Source organism: Leucoraja erinacea, chromosome 24 (assembly GCF_028641065.1).
Source record: "Leucoraja erinacea ecotype New England chromosome 24, Leri_hhj_1, whole genome shotgun sequence".
Classification (NCBI taxonomy): domain Eukaryota; kingdom Metazoa; phylum Chordata; class Chondrichthyes; order Rajiformes; family Rajidae; genus Leucoraja; species Leucoraja erinaceus.
The window spans coordinates 33,397,376-33,423,733 of NC_073400.1; the positions used below are offsets into that span (position 1 = coordinate 33,397,376).

At 47.7% G+C, this 26,358-nt stretch overlaps 2 protein-coding genes across 3 annotated transcripts in view; one reads left to right on the forward strand and one right to left on the reverse strand.

The window, feature by feature from the left end:
- Positions 1-5,915, forward strand: part of LOC129708975 (C4b-binding protein alpha chain-like) — a 60,992-nt gene extending 55,077 nt beyond the window's left edge. Inside the window, exon 12 of the mRNA XM_055655081.1 lies at positions 5,775-5,915. Coding sequence (XP_055511056.1) covers positions 5,775-5,866 — 92 coding nt within the window. The 3' untranslated portion in view covers positions 5,867-5,915. The remainder of the gene's footprint in view (positions 1-5,774) is intronic.
- LOC129708977 (sushi, von Willebrand factor type A, EGF and pentraxin domain-containing protein 1-like) overlaps positions 1-22,585 on the reverse strand; it is a 37,319-nt gene extending 14,734 nt beyond the window's left edge. Inside the window, exons 1-7 of one of the 2 annotated variants that reach the window (XM_055655085.1) lie at positions 22,501-22,585; positions 20,996-21,095; positions 20,628-20,701; positions 20,272-20,448; positions 18,582-18,653; positions 14,559-14,655; positions 12,873-13,244 (exon numbers count right to left, since the gene is read on the reverse strand). In XM_055655085.1, coding sequence (XP_055511060.1) covers positions 13,130-13,244; positions 14,559-14,655; positions 18,582-18,653; positions 20,272-20,448; positions 20,628-20,701; positions 20,996-21,095; positions 22,501-22,561 — 696 coding nt within the window. In that variant the 5' untranslated portion in view covers positions 22,562-22,585 and the 3' untranslated portion in view covers positions 12,873-13,129. Of the gene's footprint in view, positions 1-2,162; positions 2,260-12,872; positions 13,245-14,558; positions 14,656-18,581; positions 18,654-20,271; positions 20,449-20,627; positions 20,702-20,995; positions 21,096-22,500 lie in introns of those variants that run through there. The other variant, XM_055655087.1, reaches the window with a different exon arrangement.
- Between the last annotated feature and the right edge of the window lie 3,773 nt (positions 22,586-26,358).

Here is a 26,358-nt window from a genome sequence, read left to right on the forward strand (position 1 = left end):
GTGGATAACAAGGGAAATCAGGGATAGTATCAAAGCGAAGGATGATGCGTACAAATTAGCCAGAAAAAGCAGCATACCAGAGGACTGGGAGAAATTCAGAGACCAGCAGAGGAGGACAAAGGGATTAATTAGGAAAGGAAAAATAGATTATGAAAGAAAACTGGCAGGGAACATAAAAACTGACTGCAAAAGTTTTTATAGATATGTGAAAAGAAAGAGATTAGTTAAAACAAATGTAGGTCCCTTGCAGTCAGAAACAGGTGAGTTGATCATGGGGAACAAGGATATGGCGGACCAATTGAATAACTACTTTGGTTCCGTCTTCACTAAGGAAGACATAAATAATCTGCCAGAAATAGCAGGGGACCGCGGGTCAAAGGAGTTGGAGGAATTGAGTGAAATCCAGGTTAGCCGGGAAGTGGTGTTGGGTAAATTGAATGGATTAAAGGCCGATAAATCCCCAGGGCCTGATAGGCTGCATCCCAGAGTACTTAAGGAAGTAGCTCCAGAAATAGTGGATGCATTAGTAATAATCTTTCAAAACTCTTTAGATTCTGGAGTAGTTCCTGAAAATTGGCGGGTAGCAAACGTACCCCACTTTTTAAGAAGAGAGGGAGAGAGAAAACGGGGAATTACAGACCAGTTAGTCTAACATCGGTAGTGGGGAAACTGCTAGAGTCAGTTATTAAAGATGGGATAGCAGCACATTTGGAAAGTGGTGAAATCATTAGACAAAGTCAGCATGGATTTACAAAAGGTAAATCATGTCTGACGAATCTTATAGAATTTTTCGAGGATGTAACTAGTAGCGTGGATAGGGGAGAACCAGTGGATGTGGTGTATCTGGACTTCCAGAAGGCTTTCGACAAGGTCCCACATAAGAGATTAGTAGACAAACTTAAAGCACACGGCATTGGGGGTTCAGTATTGATGTGGATAGAGAACTGGCTGGCAAACAGGAAGCAAAGAGTAGGAGTAAACGGGTCTTTTTCACAATGGCGGGCAGTGACTAGTGGGGTACCGCAAGGCTCAGTGCTGGGACCCCAGCTATTTACAATATATATTAATGATCTGGATGAGGGAATTGAAGGCAATATCTCCAAGTTTGCAGATGACACTAAGATGGGGGGCAGTGTTAGCTGTGAGGAGGATGCTAGGAGACTGCAAGGTGACTTGGATAGGCTGGGTGAGTGGGCAAATGTTTGGCAGATGCAGCATAATGTGGATAAATGTGAGGTTATCCATCTTGGTGGCAAAAACAGGAAAGCAGACTATTATCTAAATGGTGGCCGATTAGGAAATGGGGAGATGCAGCGAGACCTGGGTGTCATGGTACACCAGTCATTGAAAGTAGGCATACAGGTGCAGCAGGCAGTGAAGAAAGCGAATGGTATGTTAGCTTTCATAGCAAAAGGATTTGAGTTTAGGAGCAGGGAGGTTCTACTGCAGTTTGTACAGGGTCTTGGTGAGACCACACCTGGAGTATTGCGTACAGTTTTGGTCTCCAAATCTGAGGAAGGACATTATTGCCATAGAGGGAGTGCAGAGAAGGTTCACCAGACTGATTCCTGGGATGTCAGGACTTTCATATGAAGAAAGACTGGATAGACTTGGTTTATACTCTCTAGAATTTAGGAGATTGAGAGGGGATCTTATAGAAACTTACAAAATTCTTAAGGGGTAGGACAGGCTAGATGCAGGAAGATTGTTCCCGATGTTGGGGAAGTCCAGGACAAGGGGTCACAGCTTAAAGATAAGGGGGAAATCCTTTAAAAGCGAGATGAGAAAAACTTTTTTCACACAGAGAGTGGTGAATCTCTGGAACTCTCTGCCACAGAGGATAGTTGAGGGCAGTTCATTGGCTATATTTAAGAGGGAGTTAGATGTGGCCCTTGTGACTAAAGAGATCAGGGAGTATGGACAGAAGGCAGGTACAGGATACCGAGTTGGATGATCAGCCATGATCATATTGAATGGCGGTGCAGGCTCGAAGGGCCGAATGGCCTACTCCTGCACCTATTTTCTACATTTCTATGTTTCCCCGTTAAAATGGCCTTCTCATGTTGTGATAGTCCCTGCCTCTACTGCCATGTTGTATGAAGGGCCAATCCCATGTGAAGAGTCTGTACTGTAACACGGTGTGCTGGTGAATTACTGCTTACCCTTTATTGCAGTCGTAATGGACCCGTTTCTGATGGCTGTAGTCGTTCCCAATGTGGAACCCGTTCTCTAGTCTTGGTGGTTCACCACAATTTACAGCTGCTGAAAACACAAACACACACACCACATTCACTTCACCCACACTCATGTGATTAGTTGCTACTCCATTCCCATTTTAACTCTTTTATCCATTATCAAGTGTTGGCCTGCCCAACGCACTGTGTCCCTCTCTCCCACACCCCCTCCTCTCCACCCCCCCCACCACTCTCTCCCCCCCTCCCCCTCCTCCTCCACTCTCTCTCCACCTCTACTCTCTCCCCACCTCACCCCCCCTTCCCCCCACTTCCGCACTCTCCTCTCTCCTCCCCAGTGTGCAGGAGTTAAATGATTTCAAGATCTGTAGTTGGAAAGTTATTAGAGTGTATTCTGAGGGATAGGTTATAATGACTTAAGGTCCGGTGGGCGGCCTCTGCAATCCATCTGTCTTTTTGCTATTTTTTGTCCCGTTTTAATGTAGTTTTTATTTTTTTGAGTGCGAGTGTGTGTGTGTGTGTTAATGTGTGTGTGTGTGTGTGAGTTAGAGTGTGTGTGTGTGTGAGTTAGTGTGTGAGTGTGTGTGTGTGTGTGTGTGTGTGTGTGTGTGTGTGTGTGTGTGTGTGTGTGTGTGTGTGTGTGTGTGTGTGTGTGTGTGTGTGTGTGAGCGTGTGTGTGTGTGTGTGGGCTGGGTGGGGGGGAACTTTGAACATCTTTCCCCTGCGCGGAGAACCCGACCTTTTCCCTGTTGGGTCTCCGTTGTCGTTGGGGCTGCACCGTGGAGCGGCCTCCAGCAGGAACGTCCTAGGGCTCCAGTCGCGGAGCTGCGGACTTATGTACCATCGCGGAGTTGGCCGAGTCTGGAGCGGGTGGAGCGCTGCTGCGACCCGACCCCCGCAGATTTGGAAGCTCCAGCCGCAGGTCCGGTGGACAGTAATATCGGTAGCCCGCGGGTCCCTGCTGGGAGACAGCTTTTCGGGGCTTCCGCAACGGCGACTTCTCCCGCCCGAGTTGCGGGGACGAGGAGTACCTGACATCGCCCGGCGTGGCTTCAACGGCTGCGGGACTTTGCTAGCGCCCGTCGGGGGCTCCAACAACAAGACCCGGAGCGCGGCCTTGCATCACCCGGCGCAGCGTTAATGGCCGCGGGACAATTACCATCGCCTGCCGGGGGCTTTCACTCTGATATCGGGAGGGGAATGGGGAGTGCAGGGGAGAGATACGTTTTTTGCCTTCCATCACAGCGAGGAGGAGATGCGCTGTGATGGATGTCTGTGTAAATTGTGTTGTGTCTTGGGTCTTTTTTTCTTGTGTGTATGACTGCAGAAACAACATTTCACTTGAGCCTCTATGAGGTTCGTGACAAATAAATTGTATTGTGTGTATTGTATTGTGTACAAGCATTTGGATGGGCAAGGGCTGATTAGGGACAGTCAGCATGGTTTTGTACGTGGGAGGTCGTGTCTCACAAATCTGATTGAGATTTTTGAAGACGTGACCAAAAAGGTCGATGATGGCAGAACTGTAGATGTTGTGTACATGGACTTCAGTAAAGCATTCGACAAGGTGCTGCATGGTAGGCTGCTCTAGGTTAGATCTCATGGAATCCAAGGAGAGATAGCTGAATGGATAGCAAATTGGCTCCATGGAAGGAAGCAGAGGGTGATGGTGGAAAGTTGCTTCTCGGACTGGAGGCCTGTGACTAGTGGTGTGCCTCAGGGTTCGATGCTGGATCTACATCAATGATTTGGATGAGAACATACAGGGCAAGATTAGCAAGTTTGCTGATGATACAAAAGTGAGTGGTTTTGCAGATAGTGAAGATGGTTGTGAACGATTGCAGCAGGATCTGGATCGATTGGCCAGGTGGGCAGATGAATGGTTGATGGAATTTAATACAGAGAAGTGTGAGGTGTTGCATTTTGGGAAGTCGAACAAGGGCAGGACCTACACAGTGAATGGTAGGGCTCTGGGTAGTGTTGTAGAGCAGAGGGATCTAGGAGTACAGGTGCCTGGTTACTTGAAGGTCGAGTCGCAGGTAGATAAGGTGGTCAAAAAGGCTTTTGGTACATTGGCGTACTCTTAAAATTTCACCTTGGAATGTCCTCCATTTCTCTTCCACATCTTTCCCATAAAACAAAATGTCCCAATTCACTCTTTTTATATCCTTATGCATCTCATCAAAGTTAGCTTTTCTCCAATCAAAAATCTCAACCCTTGGTCCAGTTCTGACCCTCTCCATAATTATATTGAAACTAATGGTATTGTGATCACTGATCCCGAACTGTTCCCCAACGCATACCTCCGCCACCTGACCTGTCTCATTTCCTAACAGGAGGTCCAGCACCGCCCCTTCCCTAGAAGGTACTTCTATGTATTGCTGCAAAAAACTATCCTGCACACATTTTACAAACTCCAAACCATCCAGCTTATTTACAGAATGTGTTTCCCAGTCTATATGTGGAAAGTTGAAATCTCCCACAATCACTACCTTGTGCTTACTACTAATATCTGCTATCTCCTTACATATTTTTTCTTCCAATTCTCGCTCCCCATTTGGCGGTCTATAATACACCCCTATAAGTGTTGCTACACCTTTCCCATTTCTCAGTTCCACTCAAATAGCCTCCCTAGACGAGCCCTCCAATCTATCCTGCCAAAGCACTGCTGTAATATCTTCCCTGACAAGCAATGCAACACCTCCACCTCTTGCCCCTCCAATTCTATCACACCTGAAGCAACGAAATCCTGGAATATTTAGTTTCCAATCATAGCCCTCCTGCAACCATGTTTCACTAATCGCCACAACATCATACTTCCAGGTGTTAATCGAGGCTCTATATTCATCCACCTTTCTTACAATGCTCCTAGCATTAAAATATACACATTGAAGAAACCCACCCTTTCTTATTCTGTTTATTGTCTTTTTCTTCTCTCTCCCCTACATTTTGGGTCCGAGTGCTTCTGTTCTCTGCCTCCTGCCTCACACACTGTCTACTAGCTTTCTCTATTTGAGTCCCTCCCATTCTAGTTTAAAGTCTCCTGGGGGAAAGGTCCTGGGGGAATGATTGAGCAAGTGTGCACGGTGACGCAGCGGGTAGAGCTGCTGCTTCACAGCGCTAGAGACCAACCCGGGTTCCATCCTGACCATGGGCGCTGTCTGTACAGAGTTTGCACGTTCTCCCCGTGACCTGCGTGGGTTTTCTCCGGGTGCTCCGGGTTCCTCCCACACTCCAAAGACGTGCAGGTTTGTAGCTTCATTGGCTTCTGTAAAGTGTAAATTGTCCCTCGTGTGTGTAGGATAGTGTTCATGTGTAGGGATCGCTGGTCGGCACGGACCCGGTGGGCAGTTTCCGCACTGTATCTCTAAAGTCTAAAGACATGTAATGAGGAGGAGTAGCTGGGAGTGAATCCAATAAATCCTGATCGCACCTTCACTAGCTGGCCGCAGGGCTGCAAGAGGTTTGGGGCAGAAGCTAGGCTGACCATCAGTGACATCTTGTCCAGGGGTTGTCCCTGCCCCAGTGTCCCTCTACCACTCCCCTCTCCTCACTGAAGATCCCTCTGTTCCATTCCTGCAGTTTCTTGTAACAGACCCAGCAGTGTCTACAATGGGAGATTTACACCAGATAAAGATTGGTACGACTACGGAGATGAAGTCACGGTCAGCTGAAACACTGGATATAGGGTGGTCGGCGTGGACAAGAGTCTGTGCGGTGAGGATGGGACATTCCACCCACCTCCCCCCAGGTGTGAGACAGGTAAGAAACATAGAAAATAGGTGCAGTAGGAGGCCCTTCGGCCCTTCGAGCCAGCACCGCCATTTATTGTGATCATGGCTGATCGTCCACTATCAATAACCCATGCCTGCCTTCTCCCCATATTCCTCGATTCCACTAGCCCCTAGATCACTTAGCCTGGACGTTCCAGACCAACCTGCCCCTTCCTGTATCACAAGAGATGTGAATATTAAAGACCTTACCAAGCGATGAGCTGACCTGCAGGATAAAGACCAGAGCCACTGGGAAGGTGACGGCTTGGAACATGGTGGCAGGTCCCCTCTCCGTTGATCTTTCCAGCACGTACTTGCTTCGATCCTGGATACAAATTAAACTCTGCGGAGGTTCTGGGGGTGGTATTGACTCTGGAGTGGGCTACTTTGTTTAGCAATGGTTATGTCCACAGAAAGCTCGTGACATTTTCGGGAAATTGCAAAGATAAAGAGAAAACAAGTGATGTTTGGAAAGCAGCGGTGAAACGAGTTCAACGACACGGGCTCACAATCAGAAACATCTCTGTTAGGGTGAGAGGGGGCAATGATTGAAGAGGAACCTGAGGGGTAACGTTTCCACACAGGGGGTGGTGGGTGTATGGAACGAGCTGCCGGAGGAGGTAGTTGAGGCTGGGACCATCCTAACGTTTAAGAAACAGTTGGAAAATCATATGGATAGGACAGATTTAGAAGGATATGGGCTAAATGCAGGGAGGTGGGACTGGTGTAGTTGGGACATGTTGGCCGGTGTGGGCAAGTTGGGCTGAAGGGCCTGTTTCCGCACTGTATCACTCAATGGTCACTTTACAGGTTGTGGTTGCAAAAGAATGAGTCCAAAGAGTTAGAAATCAGCCCGGTCTCAGAACCAGCACACAGGGACCTACCCTGTGTTAAACAGGGGTGTGTACTCCAGCATGTACAGGTACCACCTTCAATGGCACCAGCAGGGCCCGGATTTACCACTAGACTTCATAGGCCGAAGCCTGGGGCCTCGAGATCAAGGCGGCCTCCGGCCAAGGCTGGACACATGCCGTTCAACTCTGGGCGCCTCCCCGCCCCCCCTCCCCTCTATATATCTCTCTCTCACCGTCTCCGTCCGTGACCGTCCGTGTCCGTGTCCGTGACCGTGTCCGTGTCCGTGTGTCCGTGACCGTGTCCGTGTCCGTGTCCGTGACCGTGACCGTGACCGTGTCCGTGACCGCGTCCGTGTCCGTGTCCGCGTCTCCACCCGCTCCTCATCCGCCGGCACTGCAGGCCGCCTTGCACATGCGCACTGTTGCGGGCTGCACCTCCTCCCCCTACACATGCGCACAACCACGGCCCGCACATCATCAACCGCCCTGCGCATGCGCTCCGCCACAGCAACTCGTCGACGCTGGGCACTTTCTCTCTCGCTTTGCATTGTGGGGGATTTGGCCGCCATTGCTGTCCTGTCGCTGCCTCGCTGCCAGCGCTGAAAACCAACGCAGAAGCAGTCCCTGACCCTGGATCTGGAGTAACTCTTGCTTCTGGTTTCCTGGTCCTCCATAAATATTCTAAATGGAATTTAAACTGGAGGTGGTAGAGGGCTGAACATTAACAGCCTATTGTATTTTATCTGTTTATTTAGTGTGGTCTATGGTATATAAACACACTGATCTTTTATCTCGGGGTCACAGGTTAAGGACAAGGGGTCACAGCTTAAGGATAAGGGGGAAATCCTTTAAAACCGAGATGAGAAGAACTTTTTTCACGCAGAGAGTGGTGAATCTCTGGAACTCTCTGCCACAGAGGGTAGTTGAGGCCAGTTCATTGGCTATATTTAAGAGGGAGTTAGATGTGGCCCTTGTGGCTAAGGGGATCACGGGGTATGGAGAGAAGGCAGGTACGGGATACTGAGTTAGATGATCAGCCATGATCATATTGAATGGCGGTGCAGGCTCGAAGGGCCGAATGGCCTACTCCTGCACCTAATTTCTATGTTTCTATGTTTTATATTTAAGAGGGAGTTAGATGTGGCCCTTGTGGCTAAGGGGATCAGGGGGTATGGAGAGAAGGCAGGTACGGGATACTGAGTTGGATGATCAGCCATGATCATATTGAATGGCGGTGCAGGCTCGAAGGGCCGAATGTTCTACTCCTGCACCTAATTTCTATGTTTCTATGTTTCTATCTCCTGTTCTGTATTATGTTTACATATTCTACTGTGCTGCAGCAAGCAAGAATTTCATTGTCCTATCTGGGACACATGACAATAAAACTCTCTTGACTCTTGACTTGGACTTAAGCAAAACAGGATCCTTGGGGAAAAAAGAAGTACCTTAAATTTAGTTGCGTCTGGTTGGGTAACTATGGTAGGGTGAAGACTATACCATGCTTTAATTGTGCGGGGGAACTCCATGGAGCAACCAGCAACTCAGGATAGAAGAAATTGGGTGACGTTTCGGGTAGAGACCCTTCTTTAGACTCCCTCTGAATTTAATGTCTTTAGTTTAATTTAAATATACGGCGTGGAAACAGGCTCTTCAGCCCACCGAGTCCACGCCGACCACTGATCACCCGTACACTACTTCTTTCCCACACATTAGCGGAGTAAGTCACGAGTCAAGAGTGTTTTATACTCTCACGTCCCAGTTAGAACAATGAAATCCTTACTTGCAGCAGCGCAACAGAATATGTAAACAATGTTATAAACGAGAAAACAAAACGGTGTATATTTATATATGAATATATAACTATGTAAATATGTGTGTGTGTGTGTGTATAATATATATATCCACACACACACACAATTTCCCTCCTGGGATTAATAAAATTGTATCGTATAGTATCGTGTGTGTAGGAAGGAAGTGCAGATGCTGGTTTAAACTGAACATAGACACAAAAAGCTGGAGTAACTCAACAGGTCAGACAGAATCTCTGGACAAAAGGAAAATATTACATTTTGGGTTGGGTCTGAAATAGGTTCCTGCACACCTTTGGAATGTGGAAGGAAACAAGAGCACCCGGAGAAAACCCATGTGATCAAAGGGAAAAGGAGCAAACACCATACAAATATTCAGGATCAATTCCAGGTCTCTGGCACTTTTAGGCAGCAACTTTATGGCCAATGTACTGCCCCATAGTCTTGAAATGAATAAAAATGACAAGGGTGGCATTTCCTGCGGTTGCAAGGGAAAGTGCCAGGAGAGGGGGTGGTTTGGGTGGGAAGGGACAAATTGACCAGGGAGTTATGGAAGGGAGCGGTCTCTGCGGAAAACCAACAGGGAAGGAGATGGGAAGATGTGGCCAGTGGTGGGATCCCATTGGTAGACAAAAAAGCTGGAGAAAATCCGCGGGTAAGGCAGCATCTGTGGAGCGAAGGAATAGACGACGTTTCGAGTCGAGACCCTTCTTCTGGGGGGGGTGACATGAAAAACAAAGTAAGAGGTAGAGACAGTAGGCTGTGGGAGAGCTGGGAATGGGAGGGGAAGGAGGGAGAAAGCAAGGGCTACCTGAAATTAGAGAAGCTAATGTTCATACCGCTGGAGTGTAAACTACCCAAGCAAATATGAGGTGCTGCTCCTCCAATATACGGTGGGTCTCACTCTGGCCATGGAGGAGGACAGAAAGGTCGGATTCATAATGGGAAGGGGAGTTGAAGTGTTGTGCCACCGGGAGATCAGGTTGGTTCTTGCGAACTGAGTGGAGGTGTTGTGCGAAGCGATCGTCAAGCCTGCGCTTGGTCTCACTGAGGTTGATCATACGCTGAATAATCCAACCACATTTTTGTTTGGAAGTGGAAAGAAATAATAGAAATTGCTTTCTTTCCAATGTGTAAAAAGAGTTGAGATACTGTATTATAATTTTGCTACATGTCATTGTGTTTTATATCATAGAAACATAGAAAATAGGTGCAGGAGTAGGCCATTCGGCCCTTCAAGCCTGCACTGCCATTCAATATGATCATGGCTGATTATCTAACTCAGTGTCCTGTACCTGCTTTCTCTCCATACCACCTGATCCCTTTAGCCACATCTAACTCCCTCTTAAATATAGCCAATGAACTGGCCTCAACTACCTTCTGTGGCAGAGAATTCCACAGATTCACCCCTCTCTGTGTAAAAAATGTTTTTCTCATCTCAGTCCTAAAAGATTTCCCCTTTATCCTTAAACTGTGACCCCTTGTTCTGGACTTACTCAACATCGGGAACAATCTTCCTGCATCTAGCTTGTCCAACCCCTTAAGAATTTTGTAAGTTTATATAAGATCCCCCCTCAATCTTCTAAATTCTAGCGAGTACAAACCGAGTCTATCCAGTCTTTCTTCATATGAAAGTCCTGACATCCCAGGAAGCAGTCTGGTGAACCTTCTCTGTACTCCCTCTATGGCACAAATGTCTTTACTCAGATTAGGAGACCAAAACTGTACGAAATACTCCAGGTGTGGTCTCACCAAGACCCTGTACAACTGCAGTAGAACCTCCCTGCTCCTATACTCAAATCCTTTTGCTATGAATGCTAACATACCATTAGCTTTCTTCACTGCCTGCTGCAACTGCATGCCTTCTTTTAATGACTGATGTACCATGACACCCAGGTCTAGCTGCATCTCCCCTTTTCCTAATCGGCCACCATTCAGGTAATAGTCTACTTTCCTGTTTTTGCTACCAAAGTGGATAACCTCACATTTATCCAAATTATACTGCATCTGCCATGCATTTGCCCACTCACCCAGCCTATCCAAGTCATCTTGCAGCCTCCTAGCATCCTCCTCACAGCTAACACCGTCCCCCAGCTTCGTGTCATCACAAAAAACAATGACTTGGCCTCCACAGTCGTCTGTGGCAAAGAATTCCACTGAGTCATTGAGTGATTCGGCGTGGAAACAGGCCCTTCAGCCCAACTTGCCCATACCAGCCAACCTAGTCCCACCTGCCTGCACTTGGTCCATATCCCCCCAAATCTGTCCTATCCATGTACCTATCCATGCATCTCCATTCTAGACGTATCTAACACAGAGAACTCCACCACACACACTCCGAACTGTTGCCAGTGCATTTTTTGACAGCGTCCCTGACGTCACTGTTCAAGATGCAGCATCGGTAGAATAGATTACATCATTTATTTTGTTTAAAAACACTAAAACTCTTTGAGAGGCAGAATGCCAGCAATGCTGGAATCTAGAGTCAAATATCAAAGTGCAGGAGGAATTCAGCGGGTCAGGCAGCATCTGCGGAGGGAATGGACAGGCAATGTTTCGGGCCGAGACCCTTCTTCAGACTGATTAGGGGTGGGAGATTGCAACCTTCACGTGGTCCGCCCTGTTTCGAATGCAATCAACCTGGCATGCACAATTAAATAACATCAAATAGAACAAGTTGTCCGAAAACTTTAGGCTGAGTGCCATACACAAGAAGACTGATTATAGTTGTGGGGGGGGGGGGGGTGAATAATGGCAAAGAGAGGTGGGGGTGGGCCAAAGCCTGGCAAGTGATAGGTGGATACAGGTGAGGGGGGTTTGAAGGTGGATACAGGTGAGGGGGGTTTAGACTGGCAGAAGGGTGGACAAGGGCTGCAGGTTAAGAGGAGACAAAAGGTGTCTCGTCAATCTTTACAAGAATGATCCCAGGAATGAGTGAAGGGAATTGGGCAAATTCATTTCATAATAGTCAGCGTCACGTGGACATTATTTGTCACATGTCCAACTGCACGGTGAAAATCTTTCTGCATATATTATACATGCGGGCGCCGACATTATTCCATAGTCCCGTCGGCCCGCGCGCTGGATGTACTGGTCAGATCCACGCCATCTCTGTGTCACGGGGGGCGGGAACATCTCCTGCAGCCGACCATGAAGGCACTGGCGGCATTATCGGCCGTAAGGAAGGAAACTTCAATGCTAGCATTTATATCAAGAGGACTGGAATACAAACACAGAGATGTAACGCTGAGGCTCTACAAGGCGCTGGTCAGGTCAAGTCAAGACAAGAGAGTTTATTGTCATGTGTCCCAGATAGGACAATGACATTCTTGCTTGCTGCAGCACAACAGAATATTGTAGGCATAAATACAGAACAGATCAGTGTGTCTATATACCATAGACCATATATATACACATAAATAAATAAACAGATAAAGTGCAATAGGCTGTTATAGTTCAGAGTTTGTTTGAAGTCATGTTTAATAGTCTGATGGCTGTGGGGAAGAGGCTGTTCCTGAACCTGGATGTTGCAGATTTCAGGCTGGGGGAGGACCACGTGTTCACCTCCAGAGATGCTGCCTGACCCGCTAGGTATGTGCTCGTAAGGGATATGTGTGGCAAAGAATTCCACAGGTTCACCGCCCTCTCATGGCTGCGTAGCCGGACATAGTGCGAACTCCATCATCAAGTTTGCTGACGACACCACTGTTGTGGGATGAATCACTGATGGGGATGAGTCAGAGTATAGAAGTGAGATTGACCGATTGACCAAATGGTGCCAGCACAATAACCTGGCTCTCAACACCAGCAAAACTAAGAAACTCATTGTGGACTTTGGAAGGGGTAGGATAGGGACCCATAATCCCGTTTATATCAACGGGACGATGATGGAAATTTCTCTCGAACTTCTACAGGTGCACAGTGGAGAGCACGCTGACCGGTTGCATCGTGGCCTGGTTCGGCAACTTGAGTGTCCAGGAGCAGGAGAAAGTTGTGACCACTGCCCAGTCCATCATCGGCTCTGACCTCCCCACCATCGAAGGGATCTATCGCAGTCGCTGCCTCAAAAAGGCTGGCAGTATCATCAAGGACCCACACCATCCTGGCCACACACTCATCTCCCCGCTACCATCGGGTAGAAGGTACAGGAGCCTGAAATCTGCAACATCTAGGTTCAGGAACAGCTACTTCCCCACAGCCATCAGGCTATTAAACTCACCAACAAACGGACTCTGAACTATAACAGCCTATTGCACTTTATCTGTTTATTTATGTGTATATTGAACTGAACTGTTCTGTATTTATGCTTACAATATTCTGTTGTGCTGCAGAAAACAAGAATTTCATTGTCCTATCTGGGACACATGACAATAAACTCTCTTGACTTGACTTAACTCTGACTAAAGAAATTCCTCCTCATCTCCTTCCCAAAATAATTGATTCCCAATTCCCCTCGACCACACTTTTCATCCAATAATTTCCCTCCTGGGATAAATTAAGTTTTATTTTGTCGTTAACGGAGGAGAGATATACGTCTGAGGTGGAGTCGTTACACTGCTGTCGTTGGAGATAGAAGGCTCTTCGCCAACTTTGCTTCCTGTTCCAATCATGTCGGGTCTAAATAGAGAGAAAAATGATCAAACTAATGGCAATGTAGAATGTAGTGAACACTTAAACTTGTCAAACTCCGTGACAAAGATTAGTGATGCGATGTCTCTCAGCAGCTTTGTATCGGAGGGATGTACGGGGGAATCTCAGGGTCCAAGTCCATAACTCCACACCTTTCAACCTAATGGGGTGACCAGAACTGCACCCCAATGTCCTATAAAGCTGCATCATGACGAGCCCAGCTGTGGAACGGGCCGGTATCCAGCTGTGGGGACCGGTGTCGAGATGTGGCGGTGCAGGTATCCATCTGTGGGAACCGGTGTCCAGATGTGGCGATGGCCGGTATCCAGCTGTGGGGAGGGGTCATATCCAGATGTGAGAGGGGGTGATGCCCTGCTGTGGGGGGCCGTATCCTGCGTTCAGCTACAGATGCAAGTCCAGATGTGAGAGGGGCCGGTCCAGCTGTGGAGGGGCCGTATCCACACGTGGGAGGGTGTGATGTCCAGCTGTGGGGAGGGGGGTATCCAGTTGTGGGAGGGTGTGATGTCCAGCTGTGGGGAGGGGCGGGTCCAGATGTGGGATGGGTGTGATATCCAGCTGTGGGGAGGGGCCGTATCCAGATGTGGGAGGGTGTGATGTCCAGCTGTGGGGAGGGGCCGTATCCAGATGTGGGAGTGGGGGTGATATCCAGCTGTGGGGCACACCTGCATTCAGCTACAGAATAGTTAGTCCAGATGTGCAGCTGGTCCAGCTGTGGAACATAAACACTGGAAACACAGCATCACAACAAGGATCCAGTGACTCCACGCTGGGGACGGGGAATCAGAATGTTTGACCAATATTTTCCTGAAGAATATTTAATCTTGAGGTGTATTGGTTGTAATTCTTGACTTCCCGCTAAACTCCCCCCCCCCCCATCCTCCGCCAGTGACCGGTGGGATCGTGCTGGCTTTTAGTTTAGTTTAGAGATACAGCGCGGAAACAGGCCCTTCAGCCCACTGAGTCCGCGCCGACCAGCGATCCCCGCACATTAACACTTTCCTACACACACACTGGGACAATTTACATTTTATACCACGCCAATTAATCTATAAACCTGTCCGTCTTTGGAGTGTGGGAGGAAACCGAAGATCTTGGAGAAAACCCACGCAGGTCACGGGGAGACCGTGCAAACTCCGTACAGACAGCACCCGTAGTCAGGATCGAACCCGGGTCTCTGGCGCTGTGAGGCAGCAGCAGCTCTACCCGCTGCACCACCGTGCCTCTTTACCGAGTTTACAAACATACTGACGAGAAACGCAAGGACAGAAATACTTTTCTTACCGTGTGTTCCGATTGTAGAAGTAGGCACCGAGGGCAACGAGGCCTGCGGTGACAACGACGGCAGCAACAGCACCAATGACACCACCAATGATCACTCCTACAGAAACAAAATGATGAGGGTTAGTGATGGAGGAACCTTCCTTCAGGCCAAGATACAGCACGGAAACAGGCCCTTCAGCCCAACAAGCCAATTAACCAACAAACCTGCACGTCTTTAGAGTGTGGGAGGAAACCAGAGCACCCGGAGTAAGCCCACGCAGGTCACGGGGAGAACGTGCAAACTCCGTACAGACAGCGCCCGTATTCGAGATGGAACCCGGGTCTCTGGTGCCGTGAAGCAGCAGCTCTACCCGCTGCACCACTGTTGCATTCTTCCTGTCTATTGTTCCATCACAGCTCTGAACTGCCCCTTGCGCATGGCTGAAGTGTGTCCGTGTGGGGGGGTAGGGGGGGGACAGGGTGGGGGGGGGTGGGTAGGGAGGGACGGGGTGGATGGAGGGAGGGAGTGAGGATCTGTGTAAAACTCGCTTAGGACGGGCTCTTACCGTTATATCCAGCTGGGATATTGTAGCAATGTTACAAAATTTTGAGATTTCAAAAATCAAGTCTTTAATTTATCCTCTCAGATAAAGCATAAAAAGAAGTTTAATTTGACACCTAATTCACTTTCATATCTTCAGTATTAAGAAAGTTATGGCCATTTTCATACTCGGAAATTGGCATCTTGTTCCCTATTGCTTTTTCATTGACTTAACACAAAAGCTGTGATCGAGAACATTTAAAAGCCGTTAACTTTCTTAAAATTTAAGAGAACTGAAAGAAATTTTCAATTATTGTAGATTGAAGCATTCTGAAACAAATATGAAACAATCTTTCTTAGATGACTTGAAATTAAAGCATATAATTAGTTAGTTACCTAATTGTAGCTAATTACAAAATTCAATTACTAGATCTAAACATCTATCCATTAACATTTTTAAATTGCCTAAGTGTCCAAATAACATTCACACAAGAATTCAGAATATAACATAATTTTTAAATCTCATTGTCATGGGTTTATAGGCAAAATGGAAGGAATTTAATGTTTAATACCTGTAAATTAATGGCCATTGAAGGTGGTACCTGTACATGCTGGAGTACACACCCCGTTTAATGCAGGGTAGGTCCCTGCGTGCTGGTTCTGATTTCTAACTCTTTGGACTGATTATTTTGCAACCACAACCTGTAAAGTGACCATTGAGTGATACAGCGCGGAAACAGGCCCTTCAGCCCAACTTGCCCACACTGGCCAACATGTCCCAACTACACCAGTCCCACCTCCTTGCGTTTAGTCCATATCCCTCCAAATCTGTCCTATCCATGTACCTGTCTAACTGTTTCTTAAACGATGGGATAGTCCCAGGCTTTACAACCTCCTCTGGCAGCTCGTTCCATACACCCACCACCCTCTGTGTGAAAAGGATACCCCTCAGATCCATATTAAATCTTTTCCCCTTCACCTTGAACCTATGTCCTCTGGTCCTCGATTCACCTACTCTGGGCAAGAGATTCTGTGCAAAAAATGAATATCCTTTGAGATCTTTGTCATCTTAGAAACATAGAAAATAGGTGCAGGAGTAGGCTATTTAGCCCTCCGAGCCTGCACCGCCATTCAATATGATCATGGCTGATCATCCAACTCAGTATCCTGTACCTGCCTGCTCTCCATACCCCCCTGATCTCTTTAGCCACAAGGGCCACATCTAACTCCCTCTTAAATATAGCCAATTAACTGGCCTCAACTACCTTCTGTGGCAGAGAATTCCAGAGATTCACCACTCTCTGTGTGAAAAATGATTTCTTCATCTCGGTCCTAAAAGATTTCCCCCTTATCCTTAAACTGTGACCCCTTGTTCTGGACTTCCCCAACATCCGGAACAATCTTCCTGCATCTAGCCTGTCCAACCGCTTTATCATCTTTAAATTACCTTGTGATGTTTTCCAATATTTTAACAAACAGAATGATCCATGACATTTCGAGACTGCCTGAAAGTAATCACAAGCTCATAAGTTATAGGAGTAGAATCAGGCCATTCGGCCCATCTAGTCTACTCCGCCATCCAATCATGACTGATCTCTGCCTCCTAATCCCATTTTCCTGCCTTCTTCCCATAACCCTCAACACCCGTTCTAATCAACAATTTGTCTATCTCCGTCTTAGAAATATCCACTGCCTTGGCCTCCACATCCGTCTGTGGCAATGAGTTCCACAGATTCACCACCCTCTGACTAAAGAAATTCCTCCACATCCACTCTATCTATGGTTCTCATTATTCTAAAAGGGGCCTGTCCCACAGGCCATTTGTTCGGTGACTCGACCCCGTCTACAACAACCTACCACCTAGTGGACATCAAGCTACGGCAAGCTACCGACAACCGACGACCCATTAGGACGTCCACCTACGACCGCACCTACGACAACCTACGTCCACCCGCGACAAGCTACGTCCCTGTCGGCGACAACTGAAGACAATTCAGTCGCCGGTACCTAACGCACGGTACGTAGGTAGTCACCAATGGACTTCACCAAAGTCAGCAGCGGCAACAACCTACATCACCTGGCGACAACCTACGACAACACCTACGTCAGGAGAAGTCAAGCTATGCTCATTGGCATCCAGCCAACTGTTGCCGAAAATGTTTGAACATTTCAAAATCCAGCGGCGACCAGAAAGACGCTACGACTATATGGGCCGAAGGGCCTGTTTCTGTTCCATTACACTATGCTTCTAAAGTCAAAGTCAAATTCAATTTTATTCGTCACATGCATCTAAAGGTGCAGTGAAATGAATTTGCCAGCAGCGATACACTTAAAAAGAACACACAATACACAATAGAATCCAACACAGACATCCACCACAGCATTCTTCACTGTCTGCTGTACCTGCACACTAACTTTCAGTGACCGGTGTACAAGGACACCCAGGTCTCACAGTACCTCCCCCTTACCTAATCTAGCCTCATTGAGATAATAATCTGTCCCCTTGTTTTTGCCACCAAAGTGGATAACCTCACATTTATCTATATTATACTGCATCTGCCACGCATCTGCCCACTCACTCAACCTGTCCAGGTCACCCTGCAACCTCCTAACATCCTCTTCACAGTTCACACTGCCACCCAGCTTTGTGTCATCCGCAAACTTGCTAGCATTGCTCCTAATTCCCTCTTCCAAATCATTAATATATACGGTAAACAGTTGCGGCCCCAACACCGAGCCTTGCGGCACTCCACTCGCCACTGCCTGCCATTCTGAAAAGGACCCGTTCACTCCTACTCTTTGCTTCCTATAGATGTGTATAAATTCCACATGAGCGGAATAGATTTGGTAAACGCACAAAGTCTTTTACCTGGAATCGATAATCAGAAGACATGGGTTTAAGGTGAGAGTGGAAAAATTTAATAGGAACTTGAGGGGAACCTTTTTTACACAAAAGATGGTGGGTGTATGGAACGAGCTGCCAGAGGAGGTAGTTGAGGCAGGTGGTGTCGCAACGTTTAAGGAACAGTTAGACAGGTATATGGATAGGACAGGTTTAGGCGAATTTGGATCAAAAGCAGGCAGGTGGGACTAGTGTAGATGGGACATGTTGGTCGGTGTGGGCAAATTGGGCCAAAGGGCCTGTTTCCATGCTGTAACTCTATGAGGAATAAAGAAGTATTGCTCGAGAGAGAAACGACATTGTGAACAGGTGAATAGGACAAATCTCGCCTTGCTGACCATCAAGAGATTTCTGCCGTTATCATTAAAATCAGCTGGGCTGAACTGTAAGAAAGTGAGATGACAGAACTTGTGCGAACAGGCGATCGATGGTCGGTGTGGACTCGGTGGGGCCGAAGGGCCTGTGTCCATGCTGTACCTCTAAACCCAACTAAACTAACAGTTTCAATCACATTTTTACAAATCTATTTTCGCTGATCATAAATGTGAACTAAGCTTAGTGTAACTTTATCAAAAGGAAGGAGGTAGCTGTTGTACAGTACCGTTAGACTGGAGAGATCCCTTGATAGACTCTCCAGAGTCAGGCTTCCTCACTGGCAACGTGGACTTTATTTCTAGATACAGAGATGCAATGACAAGTGTGACTAGTAGACACAATGCTAATACTCAGATCCCCACACCTTATATTCACATGCCATGCAGAGTAAAATGCACAGTAACGTAGAGTAATGCAGACTAATGCAGAGTGACATTTTTGGTTGTAATTTAGAAACTTAGAGAATCATCGTCAAGTGTTTAAGAACCCTCTCCACCATCAGGAATGTTTAATTTTAAATCACATTTATCCTCTGGCAGCAGCTGTTCCTCCCTCAAATTTGGTTTGAGTCAACCTTCAAATGTATATGTTGAACAAAAATACTAAGCAACTAAATATCTTTAGTTTCAGTGGCGCAGCGGGTAGAGCTGCTGCCTCACAGCACCACAGAGCCGACTTCCTGTCTGCCAACCACTTTTCTATCCATGTCAACACCCTACCCCCAATACCATGTGCTCTAATTTTAGTCACCAGTCTCCCGTGCGGGACCTTATCAAAGGATTTCTGAAAGTCACTACATCCACTGGCTCCCCTTCATCCATTTCACATGTCACATCCTCAAGTAATTCCAGAAGATTAGTCAATACCTGAAGGAGGGTCTTGGCATTCCTTGAAACGTCACCTATTCCTTTTCTCCAGTGATGGCGCTGAGTTACTCCAGCTTTTTGACGAGACCAAGCGCAGGCTCAGAGATTTCCTCAGTCTTTCTAAACCTATCTGATCTCCCGGTTGCTAAACACTTTAACTCCCCATCCCATTCCCACACTGACCTTTCTGTCCTGGGCCTCCTCCATTGTCAGAGTGAGGCCCAGCGCAAATTGGAGGAACAGCACCTCATATTTTGCTTGGGCAGCTTACACCCCAGCGGTATGAACACTGACTTCTCTAACTTCAAGTAGCCCTAGCTTTCCCTCTCTCTCAATCCCTGCCCCATCCTTGTTCTCCGACTAGTTCCACTGTCCTCCTGATTAGTTTTACTGTTGTATTCCTCGTTGCCACCTTCCCCTCAGCTGACAATGAACCAATTCTCAATTTCCTCGAGCTACGCCCCCTTTGATCTGTGTTTTCACACCTTACTCGCTCTGTCTCCCTCTCCCCTGACTCTCAGTCTGAAGAAGGGTCTCGACCCGAAACGTCACCCATTCCTTCTCTCCAGAGATGCTGCCTATCGCGCTGAGTTACTCCAGCATTTTGTGTCTATCTTCGGTGTATGTGGGCCAAAGATCCTCACCACCCCGTCTCCCCCCCACCCCCCCGTCCCACCAGAGGACCAGTCCCATCTCCAGAACATTTTATGCGGGGGGGGGGGGGGGGGGGGGGAACATGCAGCGCCACCGGCGAGAGGAGATGAGTCGGGAACACAAACAACATTGACCAGGCTTGGACAGCGGGGAACGGGGAGAGAGAGGGGGGGGGGGGGGGGGATAGATGGGATGGGGGGTCACCCGTCGTCCAGCACAACAGCAGCAACAGCCACTCGATCACTGCCCACATCGCTGGTAAAGCGGGTGTAGCCCGGGACTGGGAGGGGGAGAGAGGGGGAGGCGGGAGAGAGAGGCAGCAGGTTCGGGGGATTGGGAGCAGCAGATGGGCTGAAGGGCCGGTTTCTGTGCCATTACACACTATGCTTCTATCACCTGTACAGTTGGGGGTGGGGTGGCTCCAGTGCCCAGTGTCGGTGCAGGTAATGGTTCTTTCTCCAGTCAAGGTGTAGCCCTGATTACAGGAATAAACGGCCTGTTGTCCGTACGTCCCCTCTCCTCGCGGCAACACGGTTCCATTGGCCACTGGTTGTGGAGGGCCACACCGTATTACTGTAAGACAGAGACACAAACCTGTCACACCCGTGGTAAAGGGGCAGTATTCCTCCTTGCCACCTTCCCCTCAGCTAAAAATGAACCATTCTACATTTCCCTTCAGCTTCGCCCCCTTTGATCTGTCACCCCCTCCCCTCCCCCGGTCCCAGTGACAGGAATGTCCAGTGGTCACTCACTTTGACACCGAATGTTGAACTTGGACCATCCCACATGAGTGCAGAGTATCCGTGAACTGCCAAACCGCTCGTAGCTGGAAGAACAAACAGGTGGACACAGAAATGTCCCGTTTATATAAATATATATTCACTGAGTCACAGCACGGAAACAGGCCCTTCAGCCCAACCCTTCCATGCCGACCAACATCTCCCATCTACACTAGTCCCATTTGGCCCAAATCCATCCAATCCTCTCCTATCTATGTACCCGTCCAAATGTCCTTCACATGTTGTGATAGTCCCTGCCTCTACTGCCATATTGTATGAAGGGCCAATCCCATGTGAAGAGTCTGTACTGTAACATGGTGTGCTGGTGAATTACTGCTTACCCTTTATTGCAGTCGTAATAGAGCCATTGGCGAAAGCTGAAGTCGTTCCCAATGTGGAACCCGTTCTCTAGTCTTGGTGGTTCACCACAATTTACAGTTTCTGAAAACACAAACACTAGGTATGTTACAAAACCTACCTGAATTGTGGCTGAGTATCTGCCCTACCCCGTGTGAGCGATTTTGGCGCTGTTTAGAGGGGGCGGGTTTAAAACGCGATTTTTACTAGGCTGTTCCAATCGAAAATGTTCAGCCTAGTAAATCATTAACGGAAAATCGCTGAAAGACCCCGTCGCAAAAGGTATTATTAGTTTTTATGGCCTTGTATAATATTTATAGTAGTTTAAAAATCACTCTCTCCCTCCGCAACCTCTCGCAGCCCCAGGGTTTTATAAAGCAAACAATTAAAGGTATGTACCTTATTTTTACATTAAATGGGGCATGTATATAACCCTGTATAAAAAGTTTTCTATAGCGAGTAGTTCATTTTGGGCTCTTTATATCCCGCAGTATTTTTCTGGGCATTTGACGGCACAAATCCAGCGGAATGTGAATGTTCTAAACCAGCGCGTTCACAGGAACCCACTAGAAAGCCGATTTAAATTGACTTTAATTTACAGCAAATGAACACTAAATTCCTTCCATTTGGCCTATAAATTGATGTAAATGAGATTTAAAAATCATGTTTTATTGTGAATTATTTGTGAATATTATTTGGACACTTGGGCTATTTAAAAATGTTAATCATTTATTAAGAAATGGATAGATGTTTAGATCTAGTGATTGAAGTTTGAAATTAGCTACAATTGGGTAACTAACTAATTATATGCTTTAATATCAGGTCATCCAAGTAAGATTATTTTATATTTGTTTCAGAATGCTTCAATCTATGATAACTGAAAATTTCATTCAGTTCTCTTAATTTTTAAGAAGGTTATGGGCTTTTGACTGTCCACGATCACAGCTTTTTTGTTATGTCCATAGAAAATCAATAGGGAACAAGATGCTAATTTCCGAGTATGAAAATGGCCATAACTTTTTTATTACTTGAGATATGAAAATGAATTAGGTGTCAAATTAAACTTATTGTCATGCTTTATCTGATGGGATAAATTGCAGACTTGATTTTTTAAATCTCAAAATTTTGTAAGATTGCTACAAACACACACACCACATTCACTTCACCCACACTCATGTGATTAGTTGCTACTCCATTCCCATTTTCACTGTTTTATCCATTCTCACGTGTTGGCCTGCCCAACGCCCAAACAACGTGCAGAATGGACGTCGGATGGTCGGGGCAGTGCGGGCGTATGATCGGCGCCCCGTCCCGTCGCTGCCCCGCCGGCGAGGGAACCGTCTGCCCCCCCACCCCCCACCAACAGTGACGGAGCCGCGCCACCACCCACCGGTTCCCTCTAATCCCAGTCCCGTCGTGAAATAAATCACAGGCGCTTCCCCGCGGCTCCGTCCACCCGCTGCCCCGAGGGAGGGATACGGGGTCTCACCCTCGCTCCGGACAATAGTCCCGCACAACAGCAGCAGTGGTGATCTCAACACCCATTCCATGATGTCCGCTGTCCAGTGGAGCCGTTGCCTCGCTCTACTCTACAGCCGCGTGGGGGGGGGGGGGGGGGGGGGGGGCACACAATGGGGTCTAACGTCTAGGACAGGGGGTCGGCAACCTACGGCCCACGGGCCGGATCCGGCCCCTAACCCGAATTTATCCGGCCTTCAGGAGTGTTTTTTTTCAATTAGTTTTCGCGACCTGGTAACTACAGCCAGTCCCGGGGCTGCGAGATACTAGGAGCTGGCGGCCTCCAACTGGAATGGACATTGAGGCTCCGGCCACAAAGCCCGTGGACTTACCATCACGGAGCGGCCTGACAGCTGTCTGTACGGAGTTTGTACGTTCTCCATGACTCTGAGTGCTCCGGTTTCCTCCCACATTCCAAAGACGTGCAGGTTTGTACAGGAATGACCTGCAGATGCTGGTTTAAACCGAAGATAGGCACATAGAAGATAGAAGGGTCTCAACCCGAAACGTCACCCATTCCTTCTCTCCAGAGGTGCTGCCTGTCCCGCTGAGTTACTCCAGCTTATTGTGTCTACCAGGTATGAAGGTTAATTGGCTTCGGTGGCATGTGTAGGATAGAACTAGTGTACAGGGTGATCGCTGGTCGGCATGGACCTGTTGGGCCGAAGGGCCAGCATCCATATCCTGACCCTCTCCCTACCCCAGTGAGTTGCTCCAGCACTTTGTGTCTATCTTAAGTCATAGGTGGATACAGGTGACTGGCAGATGAGTGGAGTAGTTGACAAAATGCAGAAGTGAAAAGGAGAAATGGTGTCAGATAAGCAGATGAGACAAGAGAGTTTATTGTCATGTGTTCCAGATAGGACAATTCCATTCTTGCTTGCTGCAACACAACAGAATATTGTAGGCATAAATACAGAACAGATCAGTGTGTCCATATGAGGAGTGAAATGTAGGCAAAGAGTAGGTGCGGGCGGGGGTCACATGTGATAGCAGAATTAGACCATTCGGCCCATCTCTGCAGTGCCGGATTTAGATGAAGAGAGGCCCTAAGTTGTTCCACTTGTGAGGCCCCCAACGACCGGACAGCCATGGCGGCCAAATCTCCCACAATTCAAAGCGAGGGAGAAAGTGCCCAGCGCCGACCAGTTGCCGTTGCAGTGCGCATGCGCAGGGCGGCCGATGGTGTGCTGGCCGTGGTTGTGCGCATGTGCAAGGCGGCCTGCCGTGCCGGCGGATGAGGAGCAAAGTGAGCCCGGCGGCCCGGACACGGATAGCTGGGGGGAGATGGAGAGAGAGAGAGAGGGGGGCCGCCCAGAGTTGAACGGTAGGTGTTCTGCCTTGGCCGGAGGCCCCCCTAGACCTCGAGGCCCATCAATTTTTTCGGGGGGCCCCCTAGAAAGTGGGGGCCCTAAGCTATAGCTTGTTTAGCTTATACGTAAATCCGGCACTGCATCTCTGCCATTCATAGAAACATAGAAAATAGGTGCAGGAGTAGGCAATTCGGCCCTCCATGGCTGATCAGCAATCACCCCGTACACTAGCATTATCCTACACACAGTTTCCAGGAGAAAACCCGCGCTGGTCACGGGGAGAACGTACAAACTCTGTACGGACAGCGCCCGTAGTCAGGATCGAACCCAGGTCTCCAGTGTTGTGAGGCAGCAGCTCTACCCGCTGCACCACCGTGCCACCCAGTATTAGGTTCTCGAGCTGTTATGGGCATGTGTGCAGGAGTTAAATGATTTTAACATCTGCTGGTGGAAAGTTATTAGAGTGTATTCTGAGGGATAGGTTATACAGGCATTTGGATGGGCAAGGGCTGATTAGGGACAGTCAGCATGGTTTTGTACGTGGGAGGTCATGTCTCACAAATCTGATTGAGATTTTTGAAGACGTGACCAAAAAGGTCGATGATGGCAGAGCTGTAGATGTTGTGTACATGGACTTCAGTAAAGCATTCGACAAGGGGCTGCATGGTAGGCTGCTCTAGGTTAGATCTCATGGGATCCAAGGAGAGATAGCTGAATGGATAGCAAATTGGTTCCATGGAAGGAAGCAGAGGGTGATGGTGGAAGGTTGCTTCTCAGACTGGAGGCCTGTGACTAGTGGTGTGCCTCAGGGTTCGGTGCTGGGCCCGTTACTGTTTGTCATCTACATCAATGATTTGGATGAAAACATACATAGAAAATAGGTGCAGGAGTAGGCCATTCGGCCCTTCGAGCCTGCACCGCCATTCAATATGATCATGGCTGATCATCCAACTCAGTATCCTGTACCTGCCTTTTCTCCATACCCCCCTGATCCCTTTAGCCACAAGGGCCACATCTAACTCCCTCTTAAATATAGCCAATGAACTGGCCTCAACTACCTTCTGTGGCTGAGAATTCCAGAGATTCATCTGTGTGAAAAATGTTTTCCTCATCTCGGTCCTAAAAGATTTCCCCCTTATCCTTAAACTATGACCCCTTGTTCTGGACCTCCCCAACATCGGGAACAATCTTCCTGCATCTAGCCTGTCCAACCCATTAAGAATTTTGTAAGTTTCTATAAGATCCCCCCTCAATCTTCTAAATTCTAGCGAGTACAAGCCAAGTCTATCCAGTCTTTCTTCATATGAAAGTCCTGACATCCCAGAAATCAGTCTGGTGACCTTCTCTGTACACCCTTCTCTGTACTCTACGGCAAGAATGTCTTTCCTCAGATTAGGAGACCAAAATTGTACACAATACTCCAGGTCTGGTCTCACCAAGACCCTGTACAACTGCAGCAGAACCTCCCTGCTCCTATACTCAAATCCTTTTGCTATGAAAGCTAACATACCATTCGCTTTCTTCACTGCCTGCTGCACCTGCATGCCTACTTTCAATGACTGGTGTACCATGACACCCAGGTCTCGTTGCATCTCTCCCTTTCTTAATCGGCTACCATTCAGATAATAGTCTACTTTCCTGTTTTTGTCACCAAAGTGGATAACCTCACATTTATCCACATTATACTGCATCTGCCAAACATTTGCCCACTCACCCAGCCTATCCCAAGTCACTGTTGCAACCTGCTAGCATCCTCCTCACAGCTAACACTGCCCCCCAGCTTAGTGTCATCCGCAAAATTGGAGATGTTGCATTCAATTCTCTCGTCCAAATCATTAATATATATCGTAAATAGCTGGGGTCCCCGCACTGAGCCTTGCGGTACCCCACTAGTCATTGCCTGCCATTGTGAAAAGGACCCTTTTACTCCTACTCTTTGCTTCCTGTCTGCCAGCCAGTTCTCTATCCACATCAATACTGAACCCCCAATACCGTGTGCTTTAAGTTTGTATACTAATCTCTTATGTGGGACCTTGTCGAAAGCCTTCTGAAAGTCCAGATATAACACATCCACTGGTTCTCCCTTATCCACTCTACTAGTTACATCCTCGAAAAATTCTATAAGATTTGTCAGACATGATTTACCTTTCATAAATCCATGCTGACTTTGTCTAATGATTTCACCACTTTCCAAATGTGCTGCTATCCCATCTTTAATAACTGGCTCTAGCAGTTTCCCCACTACCGATGTTAGACTAACTGGTCTGTAATTCCCCGTTTTCTCTCTCCCTCCCTTTTTAAAAAGTGGGGTTACATTAGCTACCCTCCAATCCTCAGGAACTACTCCAGAATCTAAAGAGTTTTGAAAAATTATCACTAATGCATCCACTATTTCTGGGGCTACTTCCTTAAGTACTCTGGGATGCAGCCTATCTGGCCCTGGGGATTTATCGGTCTTTAATCCATTCAATTTACCTAACACCACTTCCCGGTTAACCTGGATTTCACTCAGTTCC